Here is a 15,282-nt window from a genome sequence, read left to right on the forward strand (position 1 = left end):
TATACACAAGAGACATACCTACCTTTATTGACAAGTAATATTGCAAATAGCTGACCAGTAACCAAGGGAAACGGTTTCATCCCAATTTATATCACACGTAGTAAATGTCATTCTGGTCAGTGTATGAAAGCTGTGTGTGACAGAACTTCCAATCCCTTCCCTTCTTCCACACCCCTCCTCTCCCCCCTCCACACCCCTCCTCTCCCCCCTCCACTCCCCTCCTCTCCCCCCTCCACTCCCCTCCTCTCCCCCCTCCACTCCCCTCCTCTCCCCCCTCCACTCCCCTCCTCTCCCCCCTCCACTCCCCAGCCCTGCTTGCAATCAGCTGCTAAGCTAGCCATTGGTTCCCTTCCCCGGACATCCTCCTGAGCTCCTCCTCTTAGCCCTGTACTTTGATTAGCATAAACACACAGGTTTCTTCTTCCCACAGATCAGCACAACCACAAGACAGAGACCAACTTCAACTCTCCTGATCTAATCACGTTCTTCTTCCATTAATCAGTGCTAGCTGTGATGTGGTGCAGGTTTCCTGGACATGCCATGGCTTGGCTCTGCTTGCTGATGGTCCTCCTGGGGTCCTGCTCTCTCTCTTCTTCCTCTCATGTGCATGACTTTAAACCACCTCGCTATAATATTAGCCTGGACTTGCCACCCAAGCTGCGCTGGGAGCCTGTGCTGAAGCATTACAACAGCACTTACCTGCGAGAGGTTTTTACTTATATCACTAAGTAAGTGTTGTAACTATGTACGTACAGCTGTAACAATATCCACCTGCATGCAAGATACTTTATATTCTAATCAGTAACCTTGCATATTTTAATATCAGTATGTGTTAATGTAATATTTCCATGCCACATCTGTCTTACTGTACTGTAGGATGTATTGGCATGTTATAAATCAAATTGTCACAACAAGAGACGTTCTTTCCCCATTACAGATGTTGCATATAGAGATAGAGAGAGCATTTTTGCAATACAGTACATTTGGCAAAGCCTCATAGGACTACTGTAATAATAATTTAACAAACTTCATCTTACATGCTGCATCTTACATGCTGCATCTTACATGCTGCATCTTCACCAGCTTCCAGTAAGATATCACCAGATATTGAGCGAAATTATTATTATTATTCATTTGTGAAGCACCAACCTATTCCACAGTGAGGTACAATGGGGTACAGAGTTATGTATTTTACAAAAAACATTAACAGTTACATACAAGTGAGGACAAACATGCACAAATATACAGAGGTAATGAGGGCCCTGCTCATGAGAGCTTACAATCTCATGGTTATTTCATCAGACCCTGCATAAATAGGGCTCTCTGTCCAAATTCTGCATAATGACATTTATCTGTAACCTCTCCCCCATTTACATTCATCAGTAGTACATTTGCTCTACTTTAACTGTAGCCAACATTGACTCACCAAATAGTAATACCAAGATACTGTACTTTTCACTTTGTTCATAGTACCTTCCACTTTTTCCAAACTCTCTGCCATTAACTTCATTTTAGAACAGCCTATGCCCTTTACATCCCACCTTAATCTGTCACCATTTCAAAACCCACCTGCAACTTTGTGACCCCCTTTGTATCACCACTTCACCCCCTAATTTTATATCAACTTTTGATTCTCTAATTAAAATATAACCACCTGTACACTCGTTTACTGTAGATCCACCTATAAACCACTCACTGCACTCTTTACAGTTGCCTATGACACCTTTACCACTTATGACACCTGTAACTTTGTCCATCTTGGTTACTTTGCATTAAGTTCCATAATGCACCATCAATCCTGTAGTGAATGTATGCTGTTAGAGCATAAAAGGAGAAGTTGTTTGAAAAAGAGATCCATTATGCCTGAGGAAACATTGCGTTTCTAAACAAAAAAGAACGTAGTGATATGTAGGGGCCTATTTACTAAACCGTGATAAAATCAGTGCATTGCCGATTGACTTTGCATTGTTTTATCGAGCTATAAAACGTGTGGGTCAAAACAGTATTCACTAAGAAAAAATACAAGTTTTTTAAAGTTCGATAAAAAAAAATGCAGCATTGAACAACTTGTTTTTTTGTAAGTGCTAAAAATCCTATAGATCGGCAACTGATTGTTTAAACTGCAGCCTGGAAGAGCAGCAAAATCCAATACTGTCATGCGCTCAGGCATACAGCTGAGGGAAAAAACACCCTAAAGTGTCAGTGATCTGACAGTGGGGGAACAATGGTCGAGGGCGCGGGGGGACCACAATGTGGGTCAAAGCTCAGGGGCACTGTGCTTACCACTGTCAGCTCATCCGTCCTGGATCCCTGCCCTCTTAACTCACGTTCCGTAGTGTGCGTCCGAATGAAGGTAAGCAGATAGGTGGGTGTGAAAACCGGCGCCACAGCAATCAGTCAGTCAAATTCCAAACGATTCCGGTAATACAAAAAGGCTTTATTGGTATAAGGCACACACTAGACAGCAGGCTACATCACCACCTCCTCTACGCGTTTCACGCTATTACAGCGCTTCGTCTTGGAGTAGGGGAGGTGGCTTCAAAACCCAACATTTAAATAAAAATGCCCACGAACCGGGACTAATTAGCCCTGTATCAGCTGTGCAAAGCACACAGGTAATCGCTGTGTTAGAACACAAATAGTTAAACAGCACTGACATGTAGTATTTCAATCCAGTATATTAGGTATCTCCAATTCTATGCATACCCAAAGGATAAGGCTAAGGGATAACTCTAAGACATAAAGATATCAAAAAACCACAGCTTCAGGCTAAGTCCATAGTGCCTTAAGCCGTGCGGAGGCACGCTGAGGCAAAGCAGGTGCTTTCCCTGGCCTTTGTTCGCGCGACGTCTGGGGGCGTGTCGGGGGGCAGGCCAGTGACGACACGGAGCTGGTTCGCCCTCATTGGGCGAACCACTCACGTGACCAGCCCTGCGCTCCCGTGAGCGCCGAAAGTAAAACTGAATGGTCGGCTACGCTTCCGCACGCCTGCGGAAGCATGCGCGAGCCCCTGCTAAAGCCGCTCTCATTGCGGCTGCAGGGGCTCACTGCCGAGCGTGAAGCTGACCATGCCCGCGGCCTAAGACACATGGGCTTAATGTAAAAACTAAGTAACACTTCAAAGCTAAACAGTGAAGTGACAGAGTATGGATGATGAACACAGATCAGATCTTCAATTGAATGCACACAAAAATTATCCAAAGGGATAAAGAAGATTCCTCGTATTGCACTCAATATTATATTATTTTAACAGATATAGGACAAAATTGTCCTAGCAAAACAAGTGTGCTATTGTTGCCTTAAGGGCTATCAGATCGGTATATTCAGTTGAAAACAAAAATAATAAAAATAATAAAACGTTATTACATAAAAAATAATCTGTGACTTAGTGAAATATATACAGTGATAAATGTTTTAAAAAATCCTCTATAGGGGTGGAGTGGTTTTGAGACTATATTTTTTGTGTTGCAGACTAGTAATCACATTAATATGTGTGTCTGTTTTTCTATTGAAACCACTCCGACAACTCAGTATAATTTTTAGTAATACATGTGTAACGGGTATATCCCCCCTCCAATCGCAGATTCTACTGTGTGGGTGCAGGAAACATATATTGTTACTCGGTGTGGTGCATACCTGTTGGCTCACAGGAGGGCTGAGCTTCCGCCACGGGGAAACCTGGGGCAATTACACTAGGGATAATACTTACAATAACGAACGATGCAGCGCCTCCACCTGCGATGGCTCCCACCAGAGGGGGAGTGGTTCCTCGCAGGACAATCTCAATAAACACATACACAGTGATTATCTTAACTAACGAATACTTTACTAACATGTAATACCATACACATGCATAACATAACCTGTGTCCCTCTCTAGAGGAGACACCTACTGCGTCACGCAGGACGCTTCCCCAACACTAAGTGAGCCCACCCAGTGTCCAGAGAAACCCCACCCAATGTCCCTCACTCTTGCAGAGAGTCAATGGGTGACTGCGCAGTCACAGTTAAGCTAAGGGCCCGGTGGTGCACATATGATCAGATACCTGCCGAACACTCCGGTACTCGGATCAGCAACTTCACAAAGGATCAGTCGGGCGATGCCTCCTTCTGATCCTCCAACCGAACTCCTTGCACGTGGATCGCTAGAGCGGTCCCACTCCGGAACAGTCTCTGTGGACCCCAACGTGGGTCCAACCGCTTCCACAGGAACAGCCGCTGTGTCCCTATCTATCTAAGTGGCACGTGCTACACTATGGGCCATCCCTATGGTGCAGCAACCTGTGGTGGCTTGGGAAACTCCTATGGGCCTAAAGGGGTAAGGACCAGTCCCACTCCCCTAACTACCCACGTCCCTACAGCCTCACTAATGCTGACAGCCAACGTGCTGTCAACTAGGTGCCTGCCTGTCAGACCTGACAAGGCAGCACTCTAAACTAAGGGCAGCGTCCCTATCTTGGGCCTCCCTCAGCAATTATCCCACTACTAACTGACTTGAGTGACAGGGTCCCTCTCACTAGAGCAGTCCCTGGCAACACTCTCTCTCTCTGAGTCTAAGCTACCTCAGTCCCAGGGGGTGCTGGCCTAGTACAGCGAGTCCTGAACTCCTGTACCCTACCTCCTTCCTTGGGCTGCTCCGGTCTCTCACTTCCCTGACTCCTCTGACTGCCAGCTAACGTGTTCTGCCTGCTCACTCTGACTGCTGGCTCTGACTGCTCCAAGCCCACCAAATGTATCCCTTTCCCCAGGAGCTCCCTAAGCCCTATTGGCTCCCTGGTATCACATGGGGCATACAGAGGCTCATGGGATATGTAGTCCCAGCTCAGAGCCTTCCCTGGTAGGCTAGGGGTTCACGGGCTTTCTCTCCCCTGCCCTGCGTGTGCGCAAGCTTTCCTGGGCTGCCTCGATCTTCCCTGAGCTCTCCCTGCTCTCGCGCGAGCTTGCCCTGTCTCTGGGGCTTTCCCTGCGCCTACGCGTCCCTGCGCATGTGCAACCTGCATCCTAATGGCGGCGCCCTGCTCGTGCGGCCGCCGGGACCTTAGAGACGCGATCGCGGCCTTGGCAACGGCCCGATCGCGTCCCCGGCAACCGGCCGCAGGCAGGAGAAGCCGCGCTGCTCCCTGCTCCAGCCCCCACCCTTGGAAGTAGCCGTCGGGGTTTTCGGCACCCGCGATCAAGCTCACCAAGGGGAGGGGGGCCTCCAGGAGCCACGGGAGCTCCAGGCTATATTCTCCCCCTGGTGGGACTCCAACGTCCTCGCTTGGATAACAGATGTAATCAGTCGACATAAAGTTTATATAATTAAAATGCATGGCACAAAACATACAACACATGTCGAATTTACATCTCAGGTTACATTGCACTTCACACACTATACCCAAGGCTAGCTGAGACCATTTGTGGGGTGCCCCTAACTGAACATGTGGGGGTACCTCACTTTTGCGTCCGTGAGCCTCCCCAGAAAAAATTTCTGAAGAGCACACCGGAGAGCAACAGTCACTGGTTCCTCGCTACTTCCTCCCCCTGGTGGATGGAGTAGCACAATGTCCTTTAAACAGGCCTTTACCCGGTCATCCGCGGCTGGGATGCGGTAGACCACGAGGCCAGGACCTTTCCCGCGGTCCACTACCTGGTGGGTGGAGCGTTCCTCTTTGGGCTCCAAGGAGAAATTTTTTGTTGCACAGTCCTTGTCCCTACGGACCGGTGAGGCTTCCACTGGGAAGCGAAAACTGAACAATGTCTCTGTCATCAAAGTCTCGGGTTCACCTGGCAGGGGGTAAAGGGTTGATACCTTACCACTGCGGTGATTCCCGGTGGCCAACAGGTCCTCGGGGACGCTGTCAGTTCCCACCGCGGCTGTATCGGGACCTGTCCACAACTCTTCTGGGAACTCGGGAGCGTTGGATCCCAGTCCTGGGACCATTTGGGTTGGAGCGCACGGGTTCACACTCTGCTCAGGAGCCGTGGCTCTGGCCTTCTTCACGGCCACCTCCATCGGAGCCTGTGGGGAGCAAGGGGGTTCCTTACCACTCGGCTGGCTGGCGATGGGCTTCTCTTCCTCTGGAATGACCGGCGGTAGATACTGATCCACTCTCACCTCTGGACAGCTACCTTCTAATGAGGACACCTCCGCCAGGACGCGATGAAGAGGGGAACCCTTCTCCCGGGCGACCAGACTTAAGGAGCCATCGTGCTCCGCGGTCACCTGGAGGCTCACCCCCGACACCCCTGGGGCAGTCGACTCACCCTTGTCGTCGGTAGGTACTGGTCCTTCGTCTAGGACCAATGGTACCTCTGTAGTAGGTCGGACTGGCCGTTGTCGGGCACACGGGCCCACAGCAGGGTCCGCAACATCGGGGTACACTTCCTCTAGGGCACACGGGCCCACAGCAGGCTCTGCATCCGCCGAGATAGTGTGTTCATGGGGTTCACTAGAGTGGTCCGCCGGCAGGCGCATCACCACAAGTGCTGGGTCACTGGATTCACTAGAAGAAGGTGGGGGTATAGACACCTTACCCTGTGATTCCTCTGTATCATCGCTGGGGTGGTTCGCCGGTAGGCGCATCGCCACCGATGGGACTTCAACCTCGTCCCGCTCAGGAACCGGATCTGAAATGTTAGCATTTGCAGCAGGGATAATTTCATATTTCCCTATCTCCTCCACTAGCCTTCTGCAGGAAAGGGGGTCACCTTGCATCCAAGAGCTCCGCATCCTGACCGCAACAGGATGGTCAGGCATTGCTCCTCTCAGGAATTGGTCACAACAGTACACCTCCACCTCGGTGGCCTTAATACAATCCCCTTTTCGCATCTCCTGTAAGACTAGCATAATCCGCATGAGGAACTCGGATAGCTCCTCCCCGTCTTTCTGATAAAGACCGTAGTACCGCCTCATCAATTGTCCCTTGTCTTCTTCTGGTTCTGTTAACTGGGGCACAATTGGCTTCAAGAACCGGGCACCGCAACAGTCACATGTAGGCGCCCACGCCAATGCCTCCCTAGAACAGTTACAGTTAGGGCTACAATACTGTATACTCCGCTCTCCGTCTACGGTGCCGGTCTTGCACTCCAGCGGTAGCTGAAACAGGTCGACTCCCTGGACATAGACTTTTTGCAAGCAAGTGCACATTAGGGTAAGGGCTTTCACTCCTGGCACATACCAAGCCACATAGGGGTGTATCCCCTTACAGTCTGTCTCATTCATGTTTGGTGGGAAATCACAGTGCTTGCTCCCCCTGGTGGAATCTGAAGGAGGGGCACTTTCTACACGGGAGTGGGTCTGGCTCTGCACTGACTCACTCACATTGCAGGGGCGAGGCTTAGGGTTTCCCGCCAGTCCCGGACAGGTTTCTGCAATACTTTCCTGTGCCGGCGTGCAGTCAGCGGCACGTGCGCTCTCCTGTTTTGGCAGCTCAGGGTACACTATAGGACAGTCTGAACCGACCGAATCTTCCAGCCACAAGCTGGACGGACCCAGGCCTTCAGTTAGTGCTTGCCCGCAACTCACTAGCACGGAACAATACTTCGCGTCCTCTAAGTGTAAATCTACCACGGCTATGGGGGCAGCTCCCCGGAGATGAGGGTTTTGTCCCAGGGCCACTCATATCTCTGAGGACCGAACGTCTATAGGGACACGGCACACCGCAAGCGTGTGGAGTGGTGGCACTCCCAACTTCATGGCCCAGTCGCGGACCTCGTGTCCGGACTTCACAACCATGGTGGCAAAAATAGGATTTGAACAATTTGAGAAAAAAAAAAAACACAGGGCACCCCAGGTCTAAGTATCTCAGCAGCGCCTCCAAATGTAACGGGTATATCCCCCCCCCAATCGCAGATTCTACTGTGTGGGTGCAGGAAACATATATTGTTACTCGGTGTGGTGCATACCTGTTGGCTCACAGGAGGGCTGAGCTTCCGCCACGGGGAAACCTGGGGCAATTACACTAGGGATAATACTTACAATAACGAACGATGCAGCGCCTCCACCTGCGATGGCTCCCACCAGAGGGGGAGTGGTTCCTCGCAGGACAATCTCAATAAACACATACACAGTGATTATCTTAACTAACGAATACTTTACTAACATGTAATACCATACACATGCATAACATAACCTGTGTCCCTCTCTTGAGGAGACACCTACTGCGTCACGCAGGACGCTTCCCCAACACTAAGTGAGCCCACCCAGTGTCCAGAGAAACCCCACCCAATGTCCCTCACTCTTGCAGAGAGTCAATGGGTGACTGCGCAGTCACAGTTAAGCTAAGGGCCCGGTGGTGCACATATGATCAGATACCTGCCGAGCACTCCGGTACTCGGATCAGCAACTTCACAAAGGATCAGTCGGGCGATGCCTCCTTCTGATCCTCCAACCGAACTCCTTGCACGTGGACTGCTAGAGCGGTCCCACTCCGGAACAGTCTCTGTGGACCCCAACGTGGGTCCAACCGCTTCCACAGGAACAGGAACAGCCGCTGTGTCCCTATCTATCTAAGTGGCACGTGCTACACTATGGGCCATCCCTATGGTGCAGCAACCTGTGGTGGCTTGGGAAACTCCTATGGGCCTAAAGGGGTAAGGACCAGTCCCACTCCCCTAACTACCCACGTCCCTACAGCCTCACTAATGCTGACAGCCAACGTGCTGTCAACTAGGTGCCTGCCTGTCAGACCTGACAAGGCAGCACTCTAAACTAAGGGCAGCGTCCCTATCTTGGGCCTCCCTCAGCAATTATCCCACTACTAACTGACTTGAGTGACAGGGTCCCTCTCACTAGAGCAGTCCCTGGCAACACTCTCTCTCTCTGAGTCTAAGCTACCTCAGTCCCAGGGGGTGCTGGCCTAGTACAGCGAGTCCTGAACTCCTGTACCCTACCTCCTTCCTTGGGCTGCTCTGGTCTCTCACTTCCCTGACTCCTCTGACTGCCAGCTAACGTGTTCTGCCTGCTCACTCTGACTGCTGGCTCTGACTGCTCCAAGCCCACCAAATGTATCCCTTTCCCCAGGAGCTCCCTAAGCCCTATTGGCTCCCTGGTGTCACATGGGGCATACAGAGGCTCATGGGATATGTAGTCCCAGCTCAGAGCCTTCCCTGGTAGGCTAGGGGTTCGCGGGCTTTCTCTCCCCTGCCCTGCGCGTGCGCAAGCTTTCCTGGGCTGCCTCGATCTTCCCTGAGCTCTCCCTGCTCTCGCGCGAGCTTGCCCTGTCTCTGGGGCTTTCCCTGCGCCTACGCGTCCCTGCGCATGCACAACCTGCATCCTAATGGCGGCGCCCTGCTCGTGCGGCCGCCGGGACCTTAGAGACGCGATCGCGGCCTTGGCAACGGCCCGATCGCGTCCCTGGCAACCGGCCGCAGGCAGGAGAAGCCGATCTGCTCCCTGCTCCAGCCCCCACCCTTGGAAGTAGCCGTCGGGGTTTTCGGCACCCGCGATCGAGCTCACCAAGAGGAGGGGGGCCTCCAGGAGCCACGGGAGCTCCAGGCTATACATGTACTGTATATGGAAATAAGTGTATAACGGCTCAGTTGGCAGTAGATAGTTGCCTTGTGTTGCAAAAACCCAGGGTTAATTGTATGCACCTCTATTGTCACTAGATCCTATGTTATGATCATATAGTGGAAAAAGACATATATTGGTGACATAAAGAGTGTTTAGATCCCTCCTTTATTAATATGTGTAGTTTATTCCACATATAGATAGCTGTATATCAGATATAAGTATCAGGAGATGTACCATGAAAGTAGGGTGGAATCACAAAATATAGACACAATTTCTTCAATTGAATGCACCAGAATAGATAAAATGGTAACAAATATTACAAGACATAAAAGAAAAGTGTCCAAATCCAAAAGCAAGAAAAGGGGAAAGAAAAAGGAGAGAAGAAAAAAGAAAAGAAAACGGGGAGAAAGAAGAAAGAAGGGGAATGACGGTGGGGGGGAGAGGGAGGGCGGGAGTGCATTCAATTGAAGATCAGATCTGTGTTCCTCATCCATACTCTGTCACTTCACTGTGTTTAGCTTTGAAGTGTTACTTAGTTTTTATATTAAGCCCATGTGTCTTAAGCTGTGTTTTTTTTTTATATTTTTATGTTTTAGAGTTATCCCTTAGCCTTATCCTTTGGGTATGCATAGAATCGGAGATACCTAATATACTGGATTGAAATACTACATATCAGTGCTGTTTAACTATTTGTGTTCTGACACAGCGATTACCTGTGTGCTTTGCACAGCTGACACAGGGCTAATTAGCCCCGGTTCGCGGGCTTTTTTATTTAAATGTTGGTTTTGAAGCCATTTGTCCAACTCCAAGACGAAGCGCTGAAATAGCGTGAAATGCGTAGAGGAGGAGGAGGAGGTGGTGATGTAGCCTGCTGTCTAGTGTGTGCCTTATACCAATAAAGCCTTTTTGTATTACCGGAATCGTTTGGAATTTGACTGACTGATTGCTGTGGCGCCGGTTTTCACCCCCACCTATCTGCAGCCTGGAAGAGCTGCACGGAGACGCTAATTTTAATACTAGTGTATGGGAGCCGGGAGTCTGAGCTGAACCGCATTGATTTCAGCCTCGGGACCCCCTCCTTCCTGAGATACAGGCCCAATTATGGGGTGCCGGTATCCCCACCATTTTTAAATCCTCCGCGTCACGTGACCGGGGGATTTAAATACTGCAGTAGATACCGGCACCCCATAACGGGGCCTGTATCTCGGGAAGGAGGGTGTCCCCGAGGCTGAAATCAATGTGGTTCAGCACAGGAGACCCCCTGTTCCCATACACTTATTTAAAATCACATTAAAGCAGCTTCATTACCTTAGCGGCTAGCCGCTACGGCAATGAAAGGGTTAAGGCACAGTAGCTGGTTTATTGGCGGCAGATGGGGGGAGTGAAGGGGGTTCTTGGCCCAGGGTGGGTGGTTAGGCCTACTGGGAAGGTTGCACTAGGGGTTAACCTCTTCACTACCTTAGCGGTTGTAACCACTAACATAATGAATGGGTTACCTTCTATTGCCGCCCTCCCGCAAGGCCTAAACACCCACCCTGGAGCAACTACAAGCTTCACCTACCTCCTGTACCAACAACTATGCAGTGCCTGCTATTTAACCCTTTCATAACTTAGCGGTTAGCCACTAAGGTAATGAAACTGTCTGCAATTTTTTTTTTACTGCCCCGGGGACCCAGAGTCTCTGCAGGTCCCCGTCGGCCTCCGGTATTAATTCTGTGCAATTAAAAGAAAAGGCTTTGATGCATCTTGCAATATCTTTAGCACCAGTCTTTATCAGGCGACTAAATATTGCAAGATTTTAAAGTTCGATATGCTTATCACTATATAGTGAATAGCAATTACTGGCAAAATAAATAAATAAAGAAGTGGTTTGGGGCTTTTTTTGGCTTGTTGGATGACTTTTAGGTCAGAGTGTTAAAGGTTGTTAAAAAGCGGTTATAGCATGATACTGCACTGTTATCACTGTTTAGTGAATATCAAAGCAGGCAATATCACGCTATAAAGGCATTTATAGTACTATAAACCAGTTATCACTGTTTAGAGAATAGTGTCTTATTCTTAGCTTTACGAATAAATATTGCATACTGGTAAAATAATATGCTCCAATACGTTTTTATTGTTCTTATTATCACACCACTACTGCAATAAAGTACAGCCTATACTCAAGTATCTAATTTACAACAGTTTAAATTATCTGTGTCCTGCCCCGTAAACTCCAATAAACGTCAGCACAATGTTTGTATCACTGACTGCACAATTTCCTAAGGCAATTATGCACAGCTTCTTGGCATAATTCATGGGCAATTTAACCCCACAATCAGTACAAGTCAGTGCTTACTTTTAGCTAAAGCCTCCTTAGTCCTCTCTGACTCCCCTTTTGTGTCAGGTTAATGGTGTGTTCCCTTAAGTTTTAATTCCACCCAGTCCAGCGGAGACTAGGGTTGGGCTGAGCAACTCCAGTCTTCAAGGGCCACTGAGGCCAGGTTTTCAGATATACCTGCTTCAGCACAGGGCTGAGTCATAGTGACTGAGCCACCTTTGCTGAAGCAGGGAAATGCTGAAAACTTGGCCTGTTGTAGGCCCTTGAGAACTGGGATTTTATCCACAGGGATAAAATACAACATCAGCGTCAGGGAAAATAAGTACCTTTGGTGCCAAACCTGCCCCTAACGAGCCTTCCAGCATCCCAAACCTTGCCAATGGGAACAGAGTAACTTCACCTGTGTGACAGTACCTGCTGCCAAGAGGCGCCTCGGCTTTTGCAAAAACCCACGTCTGGGACATCACTCCCGTGCATACTCTGTGACAGAGATGTAACGTTGCTGACTGCAATCAGGATACGGACCCGCAGGGCAGAGGTAGGTAGAGCGATACACCAACCTTGGCCTGGGACCAGAGGCCTGAGATGCACGGGTAGTCAGGTCCAGTTCCGGGGTCAAGGCAGGCAAGGGTAGTCAGGTACAAGCAGGAATCCAAACACCAGCAAGACAAACAGGATCATAGGCAGAGCAAGGCACAGAGTATTTGGCACAAGCAAAGAAAGGGAGCAACTGCCTGCTATTTTAAGCCAGGAGCAGCTGCTGACAATAGAGGACCAGAGAGAGGCCGATTTCCTGTCAGCAGCCATCTTAGGCAGGGCATGATATGACCTGGTCTGTTGGCCATCTTGGCAAGTAGACAGAACCCTTATAGTATCCCCCCTTCAGGGTCAAACTCCGGGGTGACAAGGCCCTGGTTTATCCGGATGTAGACGGTAGGGGAAGTCGGGGTGTATTTTGGCAAGGCGGACGAGTACTTGGGGAAGGTTGGGGTGTAATCCGGGGAGCTGGGGCTGTAGGAGGGGCTGGTTGGGATGTATTTGGGGCTGGTGTAAGGAATCCGCTCCATGGTTTACTGGTTGCCTTACCTTGCAGACCGGTGCAGTTCTGGAACAGCTCTCCTGAGGTTTGCTGCAGCCTGGATTCACTCACCAAAGCAATACACACTCCCTCTGGTATCTACTGCAGCTGTGCAGCCTTTCACTGCAACCTATACTTGCATTCACTCATTAGGAGCAGTACCTTCACACCCCCGCCGGGGATTGGCCCGCTGGCCTTTAAGTACTGTCTTCCCATAATGCTCCCTGCCGAGCATAGTCCTAACTGGATGTCACTACCTGTTCTGCCACAAGCTCTCGCTTGTTCTCCTATGCTGATACCAGGTTCCGCCCTGCGTCCTTCAGTTCCCTTCAAGCCGCTTGTTCTCCTATGCTGATACGGAGGTTCCGTCCTGCGTCCTTCAGCTTCCTGTTCTCCTGTGCTGAAGCAGAGGTTTCATCCCTGCGTCCTTCAGCCTCCAGGATTCCTGCACTGAAGCGGATGTTTCGTCCCTGCGTTCTTCAGTCTCCTGGATCCCTGCACTGAAGCGGAGGTTTCCCTGTGTATCTCCAGCTTCCTGGTTCCTGGGGCCTACTCTTTCCCTAATCTAGAGAGGCCGTGTCCTGGTTCCTGCGCTGAAACAGAGGATTCCCCAGTCCGCTCAGGACTCTTGCGCTGTGCACTGGTTTTCCCGTGCAGCTAGGCGGTGTGCTACGCTGGTCTGCTTACCATCTCCTGTGACCAGCACCATGGGCCATGGTCGTCGCACGCGCAGAGGCCAACCCCGCGCTCCTAAGCTGAAGCGGGGCTCCCCTGACTACATGTTGCCGAACTATTGCTTGAACAATGTTTATCCTGATGTCTCCTGTCCTGACCCTGGCTTGTACAACGACGACGCTGTCTTCTCCTATCCTGATCCTGCGATATATGACAACGAACTGTGCAATCCGGATCAGCCTGCGCGGTCTCAGGTCGGTGCTTTTACAACCCCACCTCAGCCTCGCGGTCTGACCCTGGTTTGTGGCGAGCAGAACCCTGACAGCTGGTCAGGGAATAACTGGACAAGCTTGGACTTTAACTGTGCGAGCTTGGGGTATAATTTTGAGACTACAGGGTGCCTCGGGCTGGAGGACGAGTAACTGGGACTAGTGGAGCTGTAGCTGGGGGATGTCGGGAAGCAACTGGAACTGGTCAGGCTGTAACTGGGACAGGTGGGGCTGTACCTGGTGGAGATTGGGGAGTAACTGGGGGAGGTGGGAGAGTAGGAGGGGGAGGTTGGAGAGTAGGTGGGCAACTTGGCCTGGGCTTTTTTTTTTTTTCACAAATATTTTTATTGGGTTCATATACAACTTGCATACAGATATTTTTCAGGTACAGTATATAACATTGTTTAATCGCATACCTCGAAATGTTCCTACTGTTTCGCAATTATCTTAGCACAAGTTCATGGGTATGATTGACGTGGGATTGTCACGGCTCTGCTTTCTCCATTTGTTAGTCTTTTGAGTTGTTAATTCTTTCCCTTTTTGGGCTCATGTTTAGTTTGTGTTTGTAGTAGTTTAGTTACTCCCCATTCCTGGGTGAGAGCTGGTGTCTTTTATTTACCATTTCTATAGTCTAGCAGAGCCCTTCCTCCCCTCTACATTTTTCAATTTCCTTCAGTTTTCTTCCTTCATATATCTCTGTTACTTAGCCTAGTTTCATTGTTGTGCTCTCCACAAAGCTGCAGTTGTTACTCAATTTTGATCTATTCTATTCTAACTATAAACTCAAACTCAACTAGACATGTTGGTCCCTTGTCATTTTCTTCATTTCCAACGCGTCAGATGTCCCAGCCGCCCCACACGTCTCAAACGTCCCAAGCGTCTTCCCAGGCTTAGGTCTATGGTATTTCCTGTCGTGTCTGGTATGCATTTTAATACACTTTGTGAAACTGGAAGTCCCTTCCCCTTGTTGTCTCATGACTTCCAGTTAGTAACAGGTTACTTGGTAATTTCCCCTGCCCTTTTTTATTTTTAAAGTTTTAAGTTATATACCATCTTCTGTCCACATATCTGTTCCTTCTAGGAATCAGTCCCACTTTTGGTGGAAGTCCCCCATTGTTCTGTTTCTGTCTAAGCGTGTCTCCAGTCTGTCTATTGTCGTTAGTTTGTACAGTAAGTTGTGTAGGTTCTCTATCGAGGGTTGGAGTGGCAGTATCCAATTTAGCATAATGGTCTTCCTTGCAGCTAAGTGTATAATTTCTGTGGGTCTTGTCACAGTTCTGCTAATTTGTTTGCCTTCTATCCAATTCTCTATGTTCACGAAGTTCATAGGAATTGGGTCTTTGGCCCATGAAATCTTTAGTTTTGTTTTTATGTATCTTGGTTGTTGGTCCCAATATCTGGAAATGTGTTCACAGGACCAGAGGCAATGTTTGAGGTCAGCTTTA

The 15,282-nt window shown here is 49.5% G+C and overlaps 1 protein-coding gene across 1 annotated transcript in view; it reads left to right on the top strand.

Annotated features, from left to right (window-relative positions):
• Positions 1-391: 391 nt before the first annotated feature.
• The window catches only part of LOC142498265 (N-acylethanolamine-hydrolyzing acid amidase-like), a 62,513-nt gene continuing 47,622 nt past the window's right edge, over positions 392-15,282 (top strand). The window contains exon 1 of the mRNA XM_075606704.1: positions 392-728. Within this exon, the coding sequence (XP_075462819.1) occupies positions 514-728 (215 nt within the window). The 5' untranslated portion in view covers positions 392-513. The remainder of the gene's footprint in view (positions 729-15,282) is intronic.

The sequence above is a fragment of the Ascaphus truei genome, chromosome 1, assembly GCF_040206685.1.
Source record: "Ascaphus truei isolate aAscTru1 chromosome 1, aAscTru1.hap1, whole genome shotgun sequence".
NCBI lineage: Eukaryota > Metazoa > Chordata > Amphibia > Anura > Ascaphidae > Ascaphus > Ascaphus truei.